At 40.4% G+C, this 16,532-nt stretch overlaps 1 protein-coding gene across 4 annotated transcripts in view; it reads left to right on the top strand.

The window, feature by feature from the left end:
* Positions 1–16,532, top strand: part of NEO1 (neogenin 1) — a 395,751-nt gene that overhangs the window by 223,390 nt on the left and 155,829 nt on the right. For all 4 annotated transcript variants that reach the window (XM_059714916.1, XM_059714914.1, XM_059714915.1 and 1 more), the window contains exon 5: positions 14,318–14,454. In XM_059714916.1, the coding sequence (XP_059570899.1) occupies positions 14,318–14,454 (137 nt within the window). The remainder of the gene's footprint in view (positions 1–14,317; positions 14,455–16,532) is intronic.

The raw sequence follows: 16,532 nt of genomic DNA, 5'->3' as shown, positions 1-16,532 counted from the left end.
AACCAATGCTTGCTTGATGTTTTGGTAGGTGATGGGACCTACCAGATTCAAGGGAGCTGCCTCCTGATTTCACAGGCAAGTGGAGCATGACAGCCCCTTGCCACACCTCTGATTGGCCGAGGGCCGCACTCCTCATCGCTGATTGGCTGTGAGGGCTAGCTGTCATGCAGCCTTGCCCCTCACCACTGCAGGCAGCCCCTCCTACCACCTTCCCTGCCCTGGCAGATTGCCACAGTGCTCAGATGATTGCTGAAATTGTGAATTCACTAGGTCCCTAGCAAAGTGGCTTGCAGTTATGATGTAGCAAGCATCCTAAATGCAAATGCTTTCTGGTAGAAAGGTAACAAAATATTCTGACAGATAGAAAAAAAAAAAACTACTCTGGTGCATGCTGCAGTCTGCCATGGCTGGTGTTAAATAGAACATTTCTAAAAAGTAAGTGATCTGGGTGCTAAGTGTAAGCATCCGATTTCTCTAAATAAACATATAGAAAGCTGGGTAGTAGCCTTATGATTAACTTGTTCGGCTTCTTCATTATTTTTCAAGTTCCTCAGGACTTGCTTAATATCCGCTTGATATTTTTCCTTTACTCTCTCAGAAAGCTTCCTTGGGAAAAGAAATTTCCAGCAGAGAAAAATAAAAGAAATGAGCTATCGAATAAAACAGGGAGTATTTTTTCACAAGGGTGTTTTGTATTGACCTCACACCATTTACCCAGGAGGATGTATTGACTGAGAGTTTAAATGTTACATGATAAAGCAAAGATAGACGTTCAAATAGAGCAAAGTGTGGTGCTTCAGTATATGGTTTCTATATCTTTATATTTGTTGCATTCTAAGTATATGCTTTTGTTTACAGGCATGACATTTTTTTCAGTGTATGTGAATAGTAACAGGTCCACATTAAAAAGTGAATCAATATAATTGGCAGGAGTGATAGCATCTAAGTAATTGTACTGCTTTTAACTTTCTGAAACTTTTAGTTGCCAGCCTGAAATTTTTGTTCTTGGTTGCTATCCAAAGGTGAATTTTATTAGAAAGTAAAGGAAAGTAAAATAAAAATATGAGCAAAACCAATTCAGCTTTTTTGGAGTACTGGGAGTATAGAAGAGAAAATATTCATTATACATCAGTCATAGAGAAGCAGGGTATGAAGGGACCTCCATAGGTCATCTAGTCCAACTCCCTTCCTGAGGCAGGATCATTGCTATCCAAACCCTAATCTAAATTCTGCATAAAACTACCATCAACCTTGATACAACATAGACCTAACACCCTAACCTGCTGGTAGAAAGGTAACAAAATATTCAGACAGATAGAAAAAAACTACTCTGGTGCATGCTACAGTCTGCCATGGCTGGTGTTAAATAAAAGGAATAAAAAGGAAGGAAAAGTACCTTCTTGTGTGTTGATGTAAATTGGCATTGAGTATATGGAATTGTGTGCAATTGTTAACAACACTATTGATTTTTTTTTTTTTCTTCATGAGTCCCGTTTTCAGGTTTTTTCCCTTCAAGTCCTACCGTCTTGTATGAGAACTGAGACAATAAGAATACCTGCATTTGTTTTAAATAAAAAAGTTTCTCATCCTTGTGGCTGCAAAGAAAATCTTGAAAAATGTGAAATCTTTGCATCTAAAGACTTTAGCTAGAGGCAGATAAAATTAACCCCAACTGTATTATTTTTCAGTCAGGCTTGTAATTTCTGGGTGGCAGACTTGATTCATTTTTTGGAGTTTTGACCTGACGTATACTTGGCCATAGAGCAGTTAGTTGGACCATGTGTGGTATATTTTCCGTTGGATTTCTCTTGTCAACCTCAAAGTATTCAGCTAAAGAAAGCCGTGAGATATTTACATAGAGATGTAAGCCTCAACCCAGGAGTTACTTGGTAGGGAGTGTTTGGAAAGGTTTTCATGGCTCTTCGAAAGTCTGTAGGAGAGGAGAGGTGTTATGCTCTTGTGAACCATAGGGTGTGTAGTGGGTTGGGGATTACTCAGCTCAGTCCTTTATTTTCTTGGGCACTCTTGCATTTTGGGAAACTCCCCAAACAAATCCTTACCTCAGTAAACAACCATAAACGTGGTCCATAAAGGATTAACTCGTGGTCCTAGGCCTTTTCATAGATTCATAGATGTTAGGGGCTGAAAGGGACCTCATGAGATAATTGGGTCCAACCCCCCTTTGGGCAGGAAAGACTGCTGGGGACAGATGACCCTAGCGAGGTGCATGTCGAGTCGGTTTTTTTCCCCAGACCCTGAGAAGGTGAGTCCAGTTCTCTGTTGTTTTCTCAGTGCTTGAGTCTTCCTTCTCTCCCTCTAGAGCAGTGCTTCCCAAACTTGTCCTCAGCATGACCTCACTTATGGCCCCATTTCCTCAGCATGATCCCTCGCTCCCAACCCACAATCCCCACCCCCACCACCCCGTCTGCTGATGTTGCGACCCTGTTTGGGGTCGCAACCCACAGTTTGGGAACCACTGTTCTAGAGCCAGTTCCCTGGTATGGTGCTGCTGCTTCCAGCCTTGTAGCCCCTAGGTCTCTTCCCAGAGAAAATGTCCCATATCTGGGGTTACTGCTAATCTGGCAACTCCCCCCCCCTCCCCCCCCCAATTTCCCTCTCAATCTCTCCCTGTCCATCTCCTCCTCTCAGTCTCCCTCTCCTGTTATTCACATCTGTTGGCCTAGTCTTCCAGGCGTGGTGTTTGCAGAGAACTGAGGACCTTGTGGCCAGAGTGGTAAGGAAGCGGGGAAAATCAGTGTAATTGAAAGCAATGTTAATATGGAAAATGTTATGCCATCCTAACGGATTTCCCCCTCTCAGTTACTAGAAGCCTGGTATCTATTAACACTTCAGAAGACCAGCTTGTAAAGCATTTTAAGGACCTACATCTTATGGAAGGTTTTGCACATAGATTGAATTCCTTCAATGTTTCTCTTACTCCGAGCACTCACCAAGCTCATTGTCCCCAAGCTATCCTGTCTGGCAAAGAATTCCAGTGTCTGTGAGAATGAGTTATATTTTTGAGCAGATTTGAACTAAATTTAGTTTTACAGGAGCAACTTGCTGTGGTGGATTTCAGTGCTCGGAAGGCAGGCCCTGGGGGCTGTCTTCAATATTCACAAGAGAGAATGAAAATGTTCAGGTTGCTTGTATATCATTAATCTTGTACCCTCGGTGTGTGTATTACAGCATAGTTTTCTTAAACTGTATTGTCATGTGGTGGTCCTTAGATAACATGCACAGTTCTTGTAAAACCTTTGGTGAATCCATGACTGATTTGTATAAAAATGCACAATCTCTAAACAAAATAACGAAGATTAAGCATGTGAAAGTAACTGTGCAATTAAAAAAAAAAGCCCAATAACCCATGTTTACCACATGACTGCACGTGCTGTACCTTAGCAAGACTGAACATATGGGTGACAGCAATCATTAAAATGAATACTGCTGAGAAAAGGGATTTTATTATATCTAAGGTCAAAGCTAATTTAAAGATGTACTGGGGGCTTGTAACAATGCAAATAATGCCAATATTGGAGAAAGAAAACCCTATTACGTAATGTTATACCAGTATCTAAAGTTATAAAAGATATATTAGAAAAGATTATGTATCTGATGGCTGTACTGTCATGCAAATGTAACTTTGACATTTCCCGACACCTGTGCCCCAAACTTTCTGTTTCCTTAACAGAAGTTGTAATGAAATTACCATCAGGTGAAGTAAGCTAATGCAAGTCATCCTGTTTCTATATCACTCAAATCTGACCGTCTACATCGGGGGGGCCAACTTTTTTGACAGGAGCAGCAAAACTTGAGCCTCATGCCTGCCCTGACTGCCAGTCTGACCTCCATTTTCTTGCCCAATCTGCTGCTCTGATTTCTCTTCCAGAATCTGGTGCTTTGCTTTATGCTCCGTGTCCTGTCTGCCCCTGTGCTGCTTGCCCATTCCCTAATCTGCCACGTACCAGGCACAAACTGTCCATGCCACTTGTGACACATGTGCCACAGATTGCTTAACCATGACTGTTCCACTCTGCTTCCAAAATCAAGACCTTTTCTCATTTTATCCCAAAAGATATTTGCTCTAGACCTTTTGGTAGCTTAACCCTCAAGTATTCAGTATTCTAATGCAAGAAAGAGGAATTGGCAGCCAGATATTTGGAATGAAGACTAATTATTTTGTCCTGATTTTAGGAACTTGGAATGTAAAAGTTTTGACTGATAAAATTTGGCTTCTGTTTCTTGTAGTTTTCTCAGTGAACATAAAGATACACACATTTGTCATTAAAAAATACAGTACACTAGCTTTATGTGGTAGGTAATAAAAGCCATGTTTCTTATTTAATTGGGAGGGGGGAAAAAGAAAACAAATTTCAGATGTTTTTTGTCAGATGATCTAGGACAGTGGTGCTCTTATCTTTTTCCCCTGTAGGCAGGATAGGCAGTGCCTGATCCAACCGTGGGCCAGATGATGGTTCCAATCCAGTGCCAGGGGCCGGCAGGCAGCCACCATCGTGCCACGCAACAGGGGGCAACCTGGCCTGAGCCCAGCCCTGTGGAGTGGGGGGGTGGCCACTGCTCCCCTGCCACCAAATTTCCTGATGCAGAGGGGGGCCCCATTGTCCAGATGTGATGGCCCCACAAGCTGCATTTGGTCTGTGAGCCAGAGGCTGGGCATCCTGATGTAGGATGCTAATAGGCGTAATATGCTGTTTTAATTTCATTATCTCTGTTTCAGGAGTGTACCTTGGTAGCTGTGTTGGTCTGAGACAAGAAGACATACAAAAAACTAGAACTCTTGGTTCCAAAATGATACCTTCTATTAGACTAACTGGGAAATTGCAAGAAAATTGTCTTTATCTGCAAGCTTTTGGGATCAAAGTCCCTTCATTAGGCTCTGGGAAAAGTATAGATGGTTCAAGATGGTTAAAAATCCTCATAAGTAGGAAATAAACTTCATTTTTGCACAGAGGGAGCTGAAGTTGATCCTGAAAGCATGCAGAAAAGGACAGTTTTCTTGCTATTTCCCCATTGGTCTAATAAAAGGTATCATTTTGGAACCAAGAGTTCTAGTTTTTTGTATCATCTCTGTTTAATATTCTAGTTAACTGACCCTTTGCAATGTATGGCTATCAGTCAACTTGGATAGTTCATGTCATTTAAATCAGACTAAAGGTACCAGGAAGTTAATGAGATCTTCTTTTATAGGTTCAGCCTTTAGTCCCATTTGTGACAGTGTGGCAACTTGTACTTTTAATTTGCAATACCTTCAGTGGTGGTTGGTATCCGTAATAAATGGCATACTCTAGGTAGCAAGCTATCACTGCCTCTATATACATGTCGCATGTCTTCCACTGAACACTGACCATATTAAAATTGAATTTTGCAGGGTATGGATCTCATCAGTAGCTAGTTTGATAGGGGAGTGAGAGTTTGGTGGGGAAATGGGGGCGTGAAAAGGTACCATGTATTGTCCAATCCAATTGTAGAAAAACAAACTGATGCTCTTTACTACCCTTTTGTCACCTGTTCTTAGTTTTCTCTTAATCTAGGCTTTTCATCTCCAGTTATGTTTTTGCAAGTCAGTCTGCCTAACTCACACAGCTACTAATTAAATCCATATCTGCATTCTGTGCAACTTCCTACTCCGACTACCATTCACTTCCCTCCCATCTACTTCCCACCTTAGAAATGCCTGTATAGACAATGTACCCTGAGGTTAAAAAAATATTCCATAGATCTGAACTGCTCCCTCAGCTTTGTGCCTCTGCCACCTTTCCAGTTTAGGCTCAAAACATGCTGCACAAAAAAACATATATATACATAATTCCTCCAGGAAGTGCAAAAGCTTTCTCTGTACTACTTTATATCAATGACATGAGGCTGAAAACAATTACCACATTTTCTTGCATACTACATGGCCCTATATGCAAGGTGCGTTGGCTTTGAAAGGTAGAATGTGGAAAAATCTTTTAGTCTACAGTCGTGTTCTATAACTGGCTTTTTCATGGACAGGCACTTATGTAAGATGGCTGCCAAGCATCTTTCTGGGACATTTAAGCAGGAAAAATAAAGACAAGTGTTAACACTTTCACAGTCACTCTCAAATTGGTAACAGTTTTTGGCTGCTTCTTTAACTTGGCCCCTCCTGTTTGCTGCCTAAGGTTGAAGCTGGCAGCCATCTTGCAGTAGTATCTCCAGGCTTCTGTTCCTCCCTGCCTTATTCCAGTGGAGGAAAATCAGCTTCCCATCCCAGTTCTAGAGACCTGACTTTAGGGGAAAGGTGCAAGTCTGCAAATAAGTATGGTATCTTTCATTGCTAGCAAAACTGTGTTGGCTCTAGAAAAAGAGAAACATAGGCAGTAAAATATGACCGTGTAGAAGCAGAATAGTAGCCTTATACGCCTTACTCTGCTGCTTGCAGCAGTATCCACTATTAACCTGTGTCTACGACTGCGATAAAACATAGCATGTTTTCCAGCATATAGCTACAGTAGGAACATAATTTATATTCCACATAATGATAAAAGTGCCAAAATACTGAGAGAAAATGTTGTAAAGTGACGGTAACCAATTTTTGATAGATGAAAACTAAGCCATGCCTTAGACATAAGGAAAGTTCAGGAAGGTGGAAAATGATTACCTGAGATGGAATATGATCCCACTAGAGTTATATGCTCCAAATCTAGGAAGGAGTTATCATTGGATCTTTAAATTAGCGTAGACCAGGAATGCCAAACTTCCTCAGGTCCACTCTTCTCCATCCTGCAGCCTCATATATGGATGTGGCAGCAGGGTGAGCAGTATTAGGGACTTGTGGGGGTTAATGCAGTTTTCATTCAGTCCCCACTGCTGACACACGTCCCCAGTGGGGCTCTTTATTTCAGATTTTGGCAGCAACAGCTGCCCCTGCTTGCCCTATCCCCAAATCCCTGGCCCCTCTAGCAGCCCTGTGGGCCAGGCAACATGACTCCGCAGACTGGATCTAGCCCACGGACTGTACATATGACACCCCTGCCATAGACCCATCAGGGTTTCACATTACATCCTATTCAAAGAAGTCTGCACGGTCAGGATTGCGGCATTTTGGAATTATACTGAAGAATTTAGTTAGGTTTTCACTTGGGTGGACTGTTACATCACTTCCTCCAGCAACTTGCAGGCTCCTTGTTTGTTTTCTTATTTAAATATTTTCCAATATGTCTCAATATTGTATTCTACTGTTTTCAATTTGGGTATGTGCTGCTTTTGTTTAAGGTTAAATATTCTTTGTTTGTCCCCCGTGTATGTGCAAATTAACATACCACAGTTAAAGAGCCTAATATGGAAAAAAAATACCCAGTTAAGGCTTGAATGCTCACTAAAAGTAACCTTCCCCTTTGTCACATTGCATAACACCATTCCATAAGTGTTTGTCTCAGCCACTCTTTGAAAAAGAAGTGTGTTAGAACACATGCCTCTAACAAATGAAGTTTCAGATGGCGTTGAGTGGTGGAAATAGAAGACGAGGTTTAATTTAAACTTGCCTCTCCCATTTCAAAATTTGCACTGTAAATTCTTTGGGGCTCAATTTTGCTTTCTTAGTATTTGGCTATTGCAGTGGAGGAACTTTAAGGAATTCTAACCAAACATCACCATTTTACCTGGTTTTCAGGAAGAGCTTTTTAAATACATTGACCACAAAGGCAACTGCCTGTAGAAATCTGACTTTCCTAGCATTGACTCTCCTACTTTGAATATACTGCATTTACCCAAATCAAAAACAACTTTAAATTTAAGACAATACCCTCAGTAATTAGATTCCATAAGTGGAAAACTTATACATTTGTTATAATTTTCCATCCACCAGTTGCTCCTCAATGCTGTGGTGCCTACCTTGCCCCTTTCTTGACCCCTGCTGCCACCTCCCTGCTGTCACTTACCCTCAGTCCTGGCCCTAGCCCCACTGGATTGGGCTATGGAGCATATGGTGGCAGGGCCAGGTCAGAGCCAGAGCTGCTGCAGCTCCAACTCCAGCCCTGAGCATGGGTTAGGGCCAGATCTGGAGGTCCCCCTGCCCATTTTCTGCTTGAATTTAAGACAAGGATTCTTTTTCCCCATATTTGCATAGATTACAGTTATTGATACTTGTAGCCCATCAAAATAATTCACACTGATTATTCACAAAAATTTAAGAAGCTGACCTTTAGTGAAAGTTTGGATTATTTTTCTTATTAAATGGGGATACTGTAACTAATGTACTGTATTTACTTGAATATAAGACAACCCTGAATATAAGATGACCCCCAATCATTAGATTCTGTATATAGAAAATATATACATTTTCCATAATTTTCCAGGTATAGAATCTAATAATTGGAGGTTTGTCTTGAATTTGTCCCCTTCCCACTGCTACATCAGGGAAAATGAATCTGGGGGATCAATCAGGTAGCCCACTTGCTCTCTGCCTCCTAACTTCTTCCCGCTGAAACCCTCCCCCTCACTGCCTCCTTACTGTCAGACCCTGCTCTCCCTGAGCACATAGAAGTGGAAGACAAATTTGAAAAAATTGACCTTGAAATAAACATACTTGTACTAACTTGCTTATAAGGAAATTATTACAAGTACCCATAGACTTACTTCATCTAGAATTTATGCAGTTTATCTCTCTTGAAACTGCTGAAAATTTTAGCACAGGTATTTCATAAGCACACTTTTAAGCAGTACGTTTGTACCTACTTAGCAAGAGTACAAATTATGCATGATATTAGTCCAAAGCCAAAAGGCTCATGATTTGCTATATAGATCATTGGGCTTGATCCCTGCAGAGACAACAGTGTTTCAAACTACGATGATCCCACAGCTCAGCACTGCTCAATATGTATATGTACTCTAGATACCCTTGCAAAAGATCCATGTGCTAATTAGCCCCCCACTCATGACTGCATTTTGGTGTTCTCATCGTGAGTCCTGGGATCGTCCAGAAATTTATATGTAGATAAGGGGCAGAGCACCCTGGTTCACCTTCACCTCAAGGAGGGCAGGGCCACACAAGTCATATGCAACAGGCTGAGTGAGGGGGTGATAGAAGGATTCTGGGCAAGCTGTTTGTGGCCCTGTTTAGTGATGTTTGCAAGGTATTTAAGGCTGGTTAAAAACAGGACTCATTGGAAATGGGAAAGAAAGGCACATCTTAGTTGTGGGAGTGAAGAGGAAGTTTAAATGTATTCATTGTATTGGCTCACCATGTCTTGGAAATGGAGGGGGACTGCATGTAATGGGCACTACCATACATTTTATTCAGATGGGTGGCACTAACTTCTCCTTATGGTAGGTTCCCGTCAATATGTTCTCTCCCTATGGACCATGTGTTTTAGTGATGCTCAGTGTTGGCAGCATTTAATCAACTTCATTGTTGGTTTCCATTCCTGAATGCACGCTGCTTTTGGTAGCAGTTTAATGATAAACAGTGTATTTAGTGAGGTTTCCTTGTATGTGAATGTAAGACAAGAAGCCTTTTACCCCATGCTGATTGGAGGAAAGAATTTGGTTTTGTATTTAGGTAAATATGGAAGTCCCTTTCAGGTGCCAGCAAGAAATAAGTTAGCCTGTGTTATAACCTGATTATAACATTCTGTAGTATATCAAATGTCCTCACATTGCATCTGTGATGATTTTGGTGCATCTCTACAACACAGCTGCTTAGAACCTAGCAAATCCAGCTGTTATAGATGTCCCTCTTTGCAGTGGAATTCCCTAGTAGCATAGCTGTTGAACGCAGGTGTCCATGCTCCCCCCTGGTGGGATCCAGTACTGCTTTGAGAATCCTTCTGGCTGCTCTGGTCTACAGGATGGGTTAGTTGACCTAAATGTTAAAAATATTTCCTAAAACAGGTCTGTCTCATCATCTGCTCTGCCTTGTGGACTAGAATGCAGAGCCTGGCTTTTAACCTTGTACTGGCTCACAGTTTTAAATATGAGCAGTAGGATTTATTTTGAGGATTGAAAGTAGGTTGTATGATCAGTAGGTTGAAGATCAAGACCCCATTTCAAGGAGTCAGGCAGAAGGCAGGGCAGGCTAGCACTGTGGAGACTAACAGGTTCAGAGAGGCATGAACTTTTTTTGTCAGATGTTGTGAATGGACTTGCAGAAAGAAAAGGTTTAAAATTGGAAGGAATTTAAATATAAACAAAAGGGACATAGTGAAAAGCTATAGCAGAAAGATAGCTTTTCTTCTATGGTTTTCAAAGTGACTCCTATTTAATTGCTCTGGCCTACACTGAAGAAGATAATCCTTATCATTAAGGACACAAATTTGCTAATATTTGTAATCTACATGTTAATATACAGATTCCACATACAGAGAATATTAAAAGAATGTTAGGGTTGCAGGTATAGCTAGCTGAAAATTTCCATTATAATGAATTGCCAAGGAATACCCTTTTTACAAAATCAGAAATTTTCCTGGGGAAATTTCAATTTTCTTAAATTGCTTGAGTTTTCCATTGGGGAAAAAGGAAATGAAGCTCCCTTCCTGTCTGCCTGGAAGGCTCTCATTTATTTCTCTTTCTGTCTGCTGCGAAAATGTAAGTGTGATGAAAGCATTCCAGGTACTGTGCTGGGAGAGGGGATCTGAGACCCAGGGTGCTCAGTCTCCTGACTTCTTTTTCTAATTTTGTTTTTCAAGTAGCAGAGGTAGCCCTGTTTTGGAGCAGCATTACACTCTGGATCATAAGCAAGGAGAAGTTAGGTTGAGAGTATTCAGACTTAGAACTGAGTGATTTTTCATATTTGAGTACTTTTGCTGTACTCATTCCTAAAGCAATTAACTGGCAACAGATCAAAATGCTCTTGGTCCCTGAACACATTTAGGTATTGGAAGAAGAAGATTTGTTAAGTATAGCTTCATTCTTTGCTGAAGAATTTGTCACTTCATATTGACAACGTAGGCCATTATCTTGTGTCTAGCCTTCCATTTTCAGTTAAGAATAAGTAGTTTGTAACACCATAACTCTTTAACTTTGTCATATAAGGATAGGCTTTTGCAGTGTGTTTTACCTGTGAACATCTGGTAATTTATTTGGAAACATAAAATAGTGCAGAATGTAATTGCACATTTGAGTGGAGTATCTTGCAGGGAACATTTATCCTAACAAGCCATAATCTATACTGGATGCTTGATTGTTTTCAAAGTGTTCTTGACCCAAGTGATTTCGACCTTTCTGCTTGAGATCACCCCATTCCAGGCAATTCTGTTATTTGCAATCTATGAAAGCCCTATGAAGATGGTTCACAACCAGGGTCCTGCAGCATCCAGGGGTGCTGTGAGATTTTTTTCAAGGGTGCTGTGGGATGCTGCCCAATAATAGGACTGTCAGATATGTAAACACCTATGTAATTCACGTGATAAATGTAGAGATTTGAAATAGGAACCCATGGTATCAAAAACATTCCAACTTGTTTTGATCTTTCTGAATTCTTTGCAACAAAATTACTCCATTATTTTTCCATAGTCAAGAAATGAGTGAAAACCTAAGAGTTGGCATTTTTCAAAGGGTGTCCTGAGCCTAAGAAAGTTGAGAACCACAGCCCTAGATCTAGAATTTCCTTGTTTTAACGGGGCGCAAGCTGTTACAAAGTAATGGTATTCTCTGTGAAGAGTTCTCCACTTCAGAATTTTTATTCCCATTAGTCCAAAGTAACCTAAATCTGCTGAGTTTCATAACACATTAAAAAAAATTAAGCACAGCTTTCTGATGAGGATAGGAATTGCCTGCTGAAGACAGTGGAGTCTGAGATTGAGGAAAAAACATATTTTTGCCTAAAATTATCCTGCTTAACTTCTTATATTTTGGCAACATTGAGAGAAAAAGCTCCTAAAACTGAGTTGAAGTTAGTTTAAATGTTATTCTTGAATATACTTGTATGGATTTAATATGTCAAGTTCACTAAGAGCAGGTGTGCGTTGAAATGTTGGACGGGCCTGGTTTGTTTTGTTTTATTCTTGCCTTGGGGAGCAAGTCAGCTTTTCTGTCTGCTTTACCTTCTTTATTCCTTGGTCAGGATATTAGGAGGATTTCTGTTGAGCAGGTGTAAGAAATGACATGTTTTGTAATGATTTTCTATATTAATTGTGTTTTTTATTGTTATAGTATTATATGATCCAGTTTATCTCCTTAGTTTGTGCATGGGGAATGAAGGGTTAAGTGCAAGGTCTGGCTATTTGAAAAATGAGACAAGATGGACTTTTAGCTTCAACAAAATCTTGAAGAGCTTTGTTAACATATCAGCAAAGGTGAGGTGCCAGACATTAGTCTAGATGTCACCCTTGGGCTGGTTTCGGGGGACTCTCACAGATCAGACAAGGCTGCAGAGGTCCTGAGCAAGCACTCCATGATACCAAGTCTGAGAAATACAAATTGTGTCAGGGGGCCCTATGTTTTTCTTGGCCAAAATATATCACTGAAATAAGAAAAGAAAGTTTCCCTTTTCATCTTCGGTAATATCGCGTCATATTTAGGTGAACATGAATGTGTTCTTTTAATTGATGTAACATGTATCCATTTTAAGTCTCCACATGCTTAATTCTCCCTCTTGAGTTTTTTTTTTTTAACTAGTTATGAGAGAGGACCTTTTCTGTAAAGGTTTCTGCTGTTTTTCTCTCGGCTAATGCAGAAATGGCTGGCTCTGTTGTTCACGTGCAAGTCTACCATTTCACAAGACCTTTCCTTTATTAGGGTCCTCAATGTGGAACCCTGGTATGTCAGTCTAATTCCCTAAACTTTTTTTAAAAAACAAACCCTTTAAAGCCTCTAAATTGTTCCTTTTACATTTCTCCTTTTAATTGCTTTTACCTCAGCTTGTTGGATCTTGGATCTGGGCGTACTGTATTGTACGTATAAGAGCCTTCTCTGCCATGCTTTCTGCAATTCTTCCAATTTGTTTTCAGTCTGCCTTCTAATTTGCATCCAAGTAGAACTTCCTTTTACCTAAATCAGAATATGTCTCTGTCTGTCCTCCTTTTTTTAACCAGCACATCAGACAGAAAAGTTGGTCTACAAGCTAGAATGCTGAATACAACTTTTGAAAAAATCTTTTTTGTGTTCAGTGGTGGATGTAAATAGGAGAAACCTCCATAGACCTTAATCCCTTAATGAATTACATTTACAATCAGAGAAGTTACCACTTCTAATAATGTAATCCTAACATAAAATGTTTTAACAGAGAAAGCATTTGTGTTGATGATTTTTTCTTGCCCATTTTTTTCACCTGTTCAATTTGAAATTTGTTTTCTGACCACCCTATATTGCAAACATATGTAATTATACATGTTTGAATTTACATCAAAATATGCTTAGTTTTGTGCTTTGGATTCTGCCAAGCACAGTAGACTAAAACAATCAGACTTAACTATAGACAAGGTAAATACTTAATTTCATTATTTTAATCAGTGACAAGGAATATATTATCAGGAAAAATCTGTTTCTAATTCCAGCCGAGTCTTCAAATAGATTTCTGTTTTCTGTATTTACGTGGAAGTTTAGGATGATTTGAGACACTCCAATCAACCGGGTTTCATGATTTGTTTAATTTGTCTGGGTTTTTTTGTTAGTGATTTGTCTGCTAGTTTTGTGTATGACTGGAGGAATGAGGAGAATCCCCTTTACAGAAGGGAAAGTGCCAAGGAAAGTTGTTTGCTTATGTTTCTAAAACACGCTCAAATGACTGATTTACTCTTTACATTTTATTATATTTTGTAAAGGAAGAAAAAATAAGCTCTCACTGTTCATATGGGAGGAAAATGAAGTGGCTATTCTTAACAAAAATACACATATGGAATATTTTCAACCATTTATTCTTAAGTTTGTGTAGATGTGACACCTGGTTTTAGATATGCTTTACTTAACCATTTTTGAGGTACCAATGGAGCATTTTAGTGCTGCAAAGATTATCTTTTGAAGACGGTGATTAAATACATTCATCTTTCTTGAATTTTAATTATAGTATTCAAAATAATTTGAATTGCATTTAATTCATGGGAGCGGAAATCTGGAAGTGCAAAAAGATACATTAATATTGTGTGGAATGTATTTTGTTGAACTTTAAGCTTAGACTTAAAGCAAAATTTGTCAAAATAATTTAAAAGCCCTAGCTCAAAAACACCATCTGTCTAGATTGATATACCATTAAAGAATCCAGTTGCAAAGCTGATAAAGAAAGAATAATTTTTCAGTGTATCTTGCAGCTTCATACGAAGAGCTTTAAAGTTTCCTTCTGTCAGCACTCTGGACAAATCAGTTTGTCAATAACATTACCAATATGTCCTGTTTTCCACAGCTCTGAAAGGTTTCTTTTGCTGGCGGGAGGTAGCCTAGAGATCAGTGATATCACGGAAGATGATGCTGGAACATACGCCTGCATCGTGGACAATGGGAATGAGACAGCTGAAGCTCAAGCAGATATTACAGTTTTAGGTATGTAGAAATTTTGGTTTTCAGAAAGAAGTGATCTTCATGAATTTTATTACTGTGTGTTTGTTTCAAGACTTGGCCGCAAACAGATTCCTATTTGTTATTCTTGAAAACGCAAAGCTTATATTGTAGCTGAAATTATTTATCTTGTTTATAACATTGTAGCTACTCAAATGAGGCATTAATTTTTGTATGTATGCATTGGCCATACCAGAGACAATCACAGAAACCATATAACTGCTGTGTATTTCTTACAGCAGTAGTTAATATGTTTGTCACCATAAACCTTCCTAAAAGGGACAATATATAGGTTGTCATGACTGAAGTTGATCTACCTTAATAATTGCCTCCTAGGTCTTACCTGAAAAGGACACTGCTAAAGGTATTTTTCATAATCCTTAAAAATGCTACTTTCTTCAAGTAACCCACTAGATGATATAAATTGAAATACTGTTTTTTACAGCATAAAATCCTCTTATGTTGCGTGCATATAATTTATCTGTAGGGTTGCTCATTAATGCTGTTTTTAAGTGATAATATTTCCAAACCCACTTTTCCTTATAGTTACTTTGCATATGGGATACAAATAAGGTTGATTTCCCAGGGAGCAATGACAGTTAGGTGACATTTGGGCTGTCTACTCCTTGCCATGCCTCAGCAGGGATTCTCAGGCACACATTATTTTAATTACAATGTTTTTTTAGCACAGTATACAGAGATTCTGTAGAATGGCAGGCTGGGGTGTGCTTGCTGCATTCTTCCAGAGAATGACGGATTAATTTACAGTGGATTGCCCATTTATAAAGACTACTTTTTTAAGAAAAAATTAAAAAAATAATTACATGATGCAAGACAGTTTGTAAAAATAAAGCCCTTCGTAGACATTATTTTCATAAAGCTGCAGGTAATATTGTTTGATGGAAGCTGTCACACCATGTGACCTGCTTTACGTTCACAGGGCACAGCTATCCAGAGAGGAAAAAAGTGCCCTGGGAACTTGCTTTGCCAGTAAGGGGACCTGGAGAGCTGCTGGCAGCGGCTGTCACCGTTTCCCTGCCCCTCCTCCCCAGAGCTGAGCTCACCAGCTGAGATTCCCTTGTTTCAAGGAGCTGCTCCAACTGACCTATGCACAGTGCAGGAAAGACCACTGCAAAAGGCAGAAGGGCCAGGAGTGTCAGGGCTTAAACTCTCCTGGGACATATTATGAGGTGTTTTTTGTGTACGTGCTTTTCCTAGGGGTACCATATTTCCAGTTTCAAAAAAGATGACACCTGTGGGGAGGGGGGGAAGGAAGGGAGGGGGGATATATGGTTGTAGGGTGGGAGGGCAGTGATATGCCTGTGCCCTGCCCCTCACTCCCAAGCCACCTCCCCCCAGCCCTGCTCTGACTCTCAGTTCCTTGACTTCCAGACCACCCAGACCATGCTGGAGCCCCTCACTCCCTACCTGCAGCCCCCATGTCCTGGTGATACCTCTCACTCCTGACCCACAGCCCCCTGCCCCCCTCTTCCCTCACCTCCCTACCCTTCTGCAGCCCCAGCGCATGCACATGCACATATATATGCATACCTGCCGGCAGCTACCGGAGCCGATGTACAGAGTGTGTGATGCTCCAGTCGCCTCCCCTGCTGCCCACCAGCCCCAAGCAGCTCCTTCCTGGTGCAAACCAGGAAGTTCCGGGAAAGCAGTGGCACAGCAAAATTCCAGACATTTGCTATTATTTAGAAAAACTGCCCAGTCGGAGATGGGAGGACCCAAAAAGAGGACATGTCTGGAAAACCCGAACATATGGTAACCCTGCTTTTCCTCTGTGCCCATCTTGTCCTGTCCAGAGTTTTCTGAATAAATTCTTTCCCCCACTTTCTCAGTCCTATTGTATGTAAGTAAAGCCTTTCATGTTCACTGGGTGGTTACATACTAACTTTCATGGAAAAGAGGTGCTAAATGGTTCCTTAAAGAAGCAGCCTTGAAGGATGTTTGGGGAAAGGAAAGATGGGTAGTGAGCCATGATTGTCTCCTGCTCCTGGGGCAGCAGAGTTCAGTACAAGTCTGAGTCCCCTTGAAGGAAGGAGGGGTGTGGT

Source organism: Alligator mississippiensis, chromosome 11 (genome assembly GCF_030867095.1).
Source record: "Alligator mississippiensis isolate rAllMis1 chromosome 11, rAllMis1, whole genome shotgun sequence".
Lineage (NCBI taxonomy): Eukaryota > Metazoa > Chordata > Crocodylia > Alligatoridae > Alligator > Alligator mississippiensis.
This window is presented reverse-complemented; position numbering and strand designations above follow the sequence as displayed.